The sequence below is a fragment of the Eurytemora carolleeae genome, unplaced genomic scaffold (assembly GCF_000591075.1).
Source record: "Eurytemora carolleeae unplaced genomic scaffold, Eaff_2.0 scaffold197, whole genome shotgun sequence".
In the NCBI taxonomy this organism is placed as follows: Eukaryota; Metazoa; Arthropoda; class Copepoda; order Calanoida; family Temoridae; genus Eurytemora; species Eurytemora carolleeae.
In genome coordinates, this window is record NW_019396181.1 from 144,134 (window position 1) to 151,702 (window position 7,569).

At 31.2% G+C, this 7,569-nt stretch overlaps 1 protein-coding gene across 3 annotated transcripts; it reads right to left on the bottom strand.

Annotated features, from left to right (window-relative positions):
• Positions 1 to 726: 726 nt before the first annotated feature.
• Positions 727 to 7,052, bottom strand: LOC111697425 (zinc finger protein 710). 3 transcript variants are annotated; one of them, XM_023467450.1, is made up of 15 exons: positions 6,982 to 7,052; positions 6,492 to 6,602; positions 6,373 to 6,430; positions 5,779 to 5,851; positions 5,670 to 5,725; positions 5,150 to 5,204; positions 4,870 to 5,049; positions 4,515 to 4,565; positions 4,068 to 4,138; positions 3,584 to 3,669; positions 3,438 to 3,519; positions 2,749 to 2,836; positions 2,433 to 2,516; positions 2,114 to 2,334; positions 727 to 1,488 (listed from the first exon to the last, which is right to left on the bottom strand). In XM_023467450.1, exons 7-15 carry the CDS (start codon positions 4,939 to 4,941, stop codon positions 1,275 to 1,277), a joined length of 969 nt encoding a protein of 322 aa, XP_023323218.1. In that variant the 5' UTR covers positions 4,942 to 5,049; positions 5,150 to 5,204; positions 5,670 to 5,725; positions 5,779 to 5,851; positions 6,373 to 6,430; positions 6,492 to 6,602; positions 6,982 to 7,052; the 3' UTR covers positions 727 to 1,274. The 3 variants fall into 3 exon arrangements, with proteins under 3 accessions (XP_023323218.1, XP_023323216.1, XP_023323217.1); XM_023467448.1 differs by having other exon boundaries at positions 4,870 to 5,098; XM_023467449.1 differs by lacking the exon at positions 6,982 to 7,052 and having other exon boundaries at positions 4,870 to 5,098; positions 6,492 to 6,975.
• Between the last annotated feature and the right edge of the window lie 517 nt (positions 7,053 to 7,569).

The window sequence follows — 7,569 nt, forward strand, 5'->3', positions numbered from 1 at the left end:
ATCAAAATCATAGTTTTTTTTTGCTTTTTTGCTGTAGAAAATCCACAATCATAAATTCAATAACTTATCTTTAACCTTTACATAGCAATTATAAAGGATGGTATGGCTAATTGATTATAATTTGAAGAGAGAACGATAGATAACGATAGTTGTCATTGTTAATAAAAATTAAAAACAACATTTTACATTCTAACGATCATTCTAAAGTGTTATAACTTCGTTTAAGAATCTTTCAATCAAATCAAATCACAGATCAGAGATGTTCCAGCTTCCAAGTTTCAATCCACCTGGACCTTTTATTTTGAAATAATAGATCCTAGCAGAAGTATAAATTTAAATGAAGGTTAAGACTGGGTGCTTTGTTTAACTTGACTTTGAATAAACTAAATGAAGATTTGATGAGATGTTTTAAAAATAGGAAAGAAGTCCAGACTGAAAAACCAGGACACGGAAAGGACTTGAACCTCCAATCCACTACTGCAGTCCAATGTCATCCCCGCCCTTTGTGATTTGATTTGGATATTTCAGGATTAAAAGAAACCAAAACAATTAAGTTCGTTTTTCTAAAACCTGAAACTACAAAAGCTACAAGATTTGAATGTAAGATGACCTGAATAGTAAATTTCCCTTCGTCCGACTCTATTGTAACATCATGCTTCTTCTGTTTATCTACCAGCAGTTCAGCTCCTCCGCTAAACTCAAGGGTTAGAGTTAAATGCATTTTTATCTGAAACAATAGAACTTATAGTTTGTGGATTCTGGAAGATACCAACAATCCATAATAAAATAAAAATGGAGACCACTTTTCTGTAAATATATTTCGACATTTCTACGATGTTTTTAAACGATTGGGGAGTCACTGGTCCACAACATCTTTCGGGGAAAAGGACGGGTAAAAATGTCCCTCGGGCCCCTCACATATTTTGAAAGCTCTGATAAAAATAGGGTTTAAACCCATAATCCAAGGACCAGGTTCGATGCCATACAAAATTTAAATTTTATTGGAAAAAGGCAAGAAAGTTTATTGTAAAAATAATACATTCCGAAAAATGCGTTGGCGCGAATTTCTTCTGGAAAGTTATTGAGGCTTAAATCTTCCAACCCGTGTACATCCTTGAAGTCATCTCTGGATTGTTTGGCTAACTGACACATCTTCTGACCCCAATGTAACCCATTTGCTTTTTTATCAGAAATTTAACAATTTCCTTTAACAGGCTTTATTTCCACAAATTTCAGTCATCTCGTGTTTAATTACCTAGAATGGCAAGACAGTTTTAACAATGTGCTTTTGTTTTATGCTTCACAAGAGAATCTTGTCTTGTTGCTAAATAATCACACTGATCACATTGGAAACACTGGGATTTGTGTTCAGTTTTCATGTGTTCTTTCACCTGTTTCCCTATAACAAACTGAAGACCACATATAGAACATGAAGAGCCTGTCAAACTGTGCTTGTTGACCTTGTGCGTACGAAGATTATTCAAACTCCTAAAAGATCACAGATATCAAAAATTATTATTTTAATTTTTTTTTGGAGGAGGGGGGGGGGGTAGCTAATTACAGGAAAACAAGAATAAAAAATAAATCAAAAGGGGTTTTCATTAAAATCCGGGAAGAGAAATCTGATTGTAAGAATAAATAATGGGTTAACAATTGAGAAACTGTGAAGACAAAGGAACTGGACAATTTAAACTATGAATTGTGCTAGTTTTAAGTATTAAAGGTTTACACCATCAGGTTGCAAGATAAAGGGGTTGGAATATAAGAGTTTGAGGCAAGTATTTAGCTCCTGTGTCAACTTTTAAAAGCTGATTTTCGCAAGAAATAAATCCAGGCATTACTAAATTAATTTTTATTTTTACTTTGTTGCAATATAGAAAAATAATTAAAACATTCAAACAGCTCATTTTACATGAAATTGCTAAAATTAGTTTATTGTACTACCGGCGTTCTCATTGAAAATAGTTTTCTAAAAAAGCATCATAGAATATCCAATTCTTTTATATCTTATAATTAGTATCAAATTTTGGGACCACTCCATAACAAGAAAATAAAAACAGATTAACAATGTGTTCAGTGTAAAACTAAAATTATTGTTGTTAGAAACACTAACCTAAATGTGCTGACACAAGTATCACAACTGTAGCGTATACCCTGATGTTCACTCTGTTTGTGATTCTTTAAAAACCGTTCTTCAGTCGCCTGATAGTCACAAAGACCACAAGGATACATTACTCCTTGGTGCTTCTTCTTAATGTGTCTTTTTAAAATATTGTTTTGAGTGCAGAAAAATTCACATTCATCACATTGAAACCGAACTCCTTGATGTTTAATCTAAATGATCACACTAATATTTATTACAGTATATTCTACTTAACTTCAAAAATCAAAGGTAACAAACAAAGTAAATACAATAAAAAGTCCAGTATTACCTTAATGTGTGCATTCAGATTACTTTGATTTGTTGCAGAATAGTCACACTCCATACAGTTAAATCTTTGACCGTTGTGATGAGTCTTCATAATAACACAAGTTAGTAATATAAAAAATTATCACAAGTTTTGAATATACGGTGGTCCATACAATAATATGGAATTAACCGGTAAACTTTTACAGTACATATACACACTTAAAAATATGAATTGAGCTGACTACACTGTAGAAAACGTATACCATAAAAAATAAGATAAATGTGTACAGAGCTAAGTGCACTTTACAATATACAGTGTACAGTACTTAAATGTGTACCTGGTTATGGTACTGCAGCTGGGAACGAGATTTACCGGAAAATCCACAGAGATCACATAGGATCGATCGACGATCATGTTCCCTTAATCTAAACAATTTATCAAAGGGATTGTTAATAATTTCTGATCTAATCAAACTGATTACATGTTATTTTCAATGAAATAAGAAATTCATTCTCTGCAAAGGGATTTTCACCTATTTAACAATACGCCAGTGAATTCGCGCTATATTCAATACTTTCCGATTTTGAACATAATTGGTGGTGTTATGAGTATTCTGATAAAAGTTAACAGTTTTCTTAATGTGTTTTGTTTGGACAACATTTTTTATTCCATCTATTTATAAATTTAGCTTGTATGTATGTCTGGGTGTTTGTCTGTTTGTTTGTATCCAATAAACGTCAAAACGGCTGAACCAATCGGACCCAAATTTTGTGTGGGACCTCATGTGACCCCAGGGAAGGTTTATGAATGATCAAAATTTTAAAAATTTGTGTCGAAAGTTTTTTATTTTTGTAAAACTTTGAAAATGCGCGAAAAAATATTAAGAAATCCGCAAACTTATTGTATTGTTTTTTCTTTATACTTTACAAAGAGAAGATGCTCACAGATAAAGCCAAAACTAAAAGTTGAAATAGAAGATGGGCGTGAAATAGAAGATGGACTAAAAGCCTAGTAATAAATATTTACCTGTGTAGTTTTAGTATCTCTTCTGTTTCTACCGAGAATTCACAAACTTCACAAGAAAATTTTCCCAAGGGATCAAATTGAGCTGCAAAGCATTTTTTATTATTTTAAAATTAATTTTCTAAATCTTCATTATTTATAAAACTTGCCTTTAATATCCTGATGTTTATCCAGAATATGAAGGTCCAGGGTTTTCTCAGATTTAAAACTAACTCCACAATACTCACAAGAAAACCTAGTCATAGATAGATAGATATTTTTGATAGATGGATAAATATATATGGATAGATAGATAATTATGATTGATGAATAAATATATATGGATAGATAGATAATCAGAAATATAAAAAATTGTAGATAATGAATAGATAGATAGACGACTTAATGACATTTAGTTTGATAAATGGATAGATATATAGATAGAATTATAACATTTATAATTTAGACGAATAGAGATCAGACCACCCTATAAAGTTTATAGGTTAGATGGAACAATTTAAACACAGAGGCTGGGAAATCAGTAAGTATCCTATATTTTTAAAAATCACTTCCCCCCCCCCATTTGATCTTACAGAAATGGACATGTGTCCCGTTGCCCCTGATTCAGGTTTTAAATGTAAGTTAAAAGTTTACCTTTGTCCTTGGTGTTTGATCCTAACATGATTATTAAGGTTTGGTTTACTTTTAGCACTGTAATCACAATCCTGAAGTACAAATTATGTTGATTGAATATTTATATTATTATTATTATTATTATTATTATTATTACTATTATTATCATTATTATTATTATTAATCATATTATTCTATTATTATTTTGGGAAGCGATAACCTTCGAAGAAAGCTTTCTGGTATTTATCGTTTAGTAAATAAAATTTTACTAGAGAGCTACAAACCTACTGAAACTAACTTTTCATTAACTATTGAGACCGCTATTTTTTAATTCTTAGCGCTGAATTTTAAAGAGGTTGTCAACAGTAATTTAAGCTCACTTTGAATTTTTTACTCTCATGATTTGCTTTCCTAAAATGGGATAAATTTCAGCACATTTCTATCTGGGTTAAAGAGAACTAAACTGACCTGGCATCTAAATCTAAATCCTTTATGTTCAAGAAGTTTATGCTGCTTCACCTTCATTAAAAAAACATGTTAAAAATACACTAAAGGGAAATACTATAGAGCCTCTTGATATTATAGTTTAACATGTTTAGAAATTACTTATTAAATATTTTTCCGAGTAAGTATGACATAGATATCCTTACTTTAATAGCTGAAAAATAAGTACAGTGGTTACAGTGTACAGTAGGTGTACACTGTACACTAGTGTACACTTGCGGTTTCCAGACACTAAAAACTATTGTAAATGAGACAAACCTCTGAAAAAAGGGACACTAAAAGTTACGTCTACAATCCCTTTAAATAAAAATATTATCACCTTGTGGTTCGTAGATCCAGAGTAGGAACATTCATCACAGTTATACCTTACACCTTCATGCTTAGTTCTCATGTGTCTTTTTAGATTCCCTTTCTCCGTTGTAGTATATTCACATTGATCACATGGGTGCTTGTAATCTTGGTGCAGTGATTTAATGTGCTCCTTCAGTTTGATCTTTAGCTTAAACGATTTATCACAGATATCACAGGGAAAGTTTAAAATGCATGAACTAAAAATAGATTTTTTATAATTTTTATTTTATAGATTTTTTTTAACGAACCTTGATAAGGCAGCTTGTCTTCTGAGGAGAGTGTTACCAAAACCTGTTCTCCTTCCTTAAATTCAAGTGATTCTTGATTTTTAGAGTGGCATGTCCGATTTACAGTGTACCGTTTAAACCTTTGTCTAATCAATGATCACCGAGTTATCCTTATATTTTCATATGAAAGAACCCATAACAAGTAAGACATTTTGTAATATCTCTATAAATATTAATAGCAGCCGGTTGTATTTTTGAATGTAGACTCATATAATTGCCTAGGAGCAAGAAATGAAGTCCGATTGTCAAAATCTCTTTCCGGAGACTTGGAACCTCTGAAAAGTGACCTCCGTCGGCTCCGATTTTTTATGCTGGGAAATTAAGATATCTACGTAATCTATTAAATTAACAACCAAATATTTAAAGGGTTCTCTTGTGCGTCAGACTTGTCACTCTACAAATGGAGGTTCAAATGAAACTACGTATTTAGTTTCTTTCATAAATAAAAAAATATATTTTCTTATGTAAAAAATGTTCTAACCTTAATATTTGCTGAGCAGAAAATACAGGGCTGTTCAGGGACAAAACCCTCCAGTTCTGCAAAAACATGTCACAAAAAAAAGATTAAGTGCTTTTTAATTTTTAGTTACCTTCTGAACTTGATATAACTGGAAATATTTTGAAAGTTTCCTCTTTAAACAAACATCTAACAGATAGGGAGACCTGAACCAAGGAATAATTAGGAGACGGATTTAAAGTAAAAAACTAACCATGGAGTGAATATTTTCTTCAAAACTTATTTACACACCCCTTTTGAAATCCCCCCCCCTCCCCCCACAAGAAGTTAGGTTTGTTCAAATAGATTCTGTTAAAATAGATGACAACGTAGAATATGTACAATTGTACACTCTCAGTACAGCTGTATTTTGACGTCAAAAGTGTCAGTTTAGTTTTTGTGTCCGAAAAAATCATTATTAATATAGTGATAACTTTAGAATATAGTGCTCATCTTACAGTAAAATAAGTGCAATTAAATGTGTTCTTTATTTTCTGTTTTTACACTTTACACTAAAAATCGTTATTAAACATTTCAATGTGAGAAAATTTTGTTTTCCTTGCTATATTTGACACTTGTGACGTGGTGTAAAATTGGTTCATCTCTGTTGCCACCTATTGTACTTGATAATCTATTTGAGTTTGTTTGAGCGGAGCGCCAACATTACACAAATAAAATAAAAACTTACATCATATATTGAAGTTAGGAAAGCTATCTTATCTTTAGAATTAATCTTTTCTTCATATCTAAAAAAATAACAACAAATTAGAAAAAAAGTTTTCAGTCTTCTAGAACATCATTAGTTACCTAAAATAGGTTTTAATAATTTTGTTTATATTTCTCCAAGCATGAAACTGTAGGTGTGCTGGGAGATTGCAAACATCAGGGTACACTTGTAGAATCTTCTTTAACAATTCACTAAACATTAAAACTGCAACAGTTTTCAGATACAAAATTAGGTCTACAATATTACAACTAAAGGACCGGCGGCAGTTACCCACAAAGAAAAAAATTTGACACTGAACTGATTTTAGGCTTATGTATCCGATAAAACTCACATTAAGCCCCCCCCCCCCCTGAATTTTTATTTAAGTTTGGATTCTGAAACCGGTTTCGAATTGGCATCACCGTCCAGAAATCAGATTTAATGAATAGCAAAAAAGTTGAACAATGTATAGGTGGTAGAACAATTTCTCCTGTGCGGCGCCGCAGTTTAACTTAATTAGAAGTGGTTTAGCTTAGTATACAAAGTTTTACTACTTCTTGCTATTTTCTAACTAATTAACTAATTGCTGACCGTATATCTGTTTGAGTATCTGAATAGGTTTGACAATTTTTCAAATTAGAATCACAAGCTTCTATCAGATCCTGCGTAAAGCCAGTAAGAAATTAAAAAATTTAAATTTCGATCCAGGACGGAATAATTGTACCAAATTCCAAAACTAACGATTAAACTAATTATAAAAATGCGGAGAAAAGGAAGACGACTGTTAGACTCAATATATGATTTTAAATAGTCTTTGATAATAATAATAAACATGAAGCACAACAATTTACACAGTTTACACAGACCCATTTCAAATAAGATTTTTTCATGCTTTATAATATCAAATACACAATACTTAAATGACGTTTTCCAATTCCGCAGTTGTCTTTTAGTTATAAATATATTGTTCTAGAAATTTAAATTAAAAAATGAATGGAATATTTTTTCTTAAATACATGTATTCAGGATTTTCCGTGTTTATTGTAAATAATCAAATTTAAACTTGTTGTCATTAGCTTTGATAACATTTTCACGCGAAATTATTATTCATATTTTTATTTGTGTTACAAGCATATACTTTTATTTTGATTAATTATTGACCCTTCCTTGTCCTGTTCT

Coding starts and splice junctions, on each gene's coding strand:
- LOC111697425 (XM_023467450.1), bottom strand. CDS start 4,941: ATGAGAACTAAGCATGAAGGTGTAAGGTATAACTGTGATGAATGTTCC. Junction 4,566..4,869: donor CTGGATCTACGAACCACAAG/GTGATAATATTT, acceptor TTTTTAATGAAG/GTGAAGCAGCATAAACTTCT. Junction 3,520..3,583: donor TAAACATCAGGATATTAAAG/GCAAGTTTTATA, acceptor AATGCTTTGCAG/CTCAATTTGATCCCTTGGGA.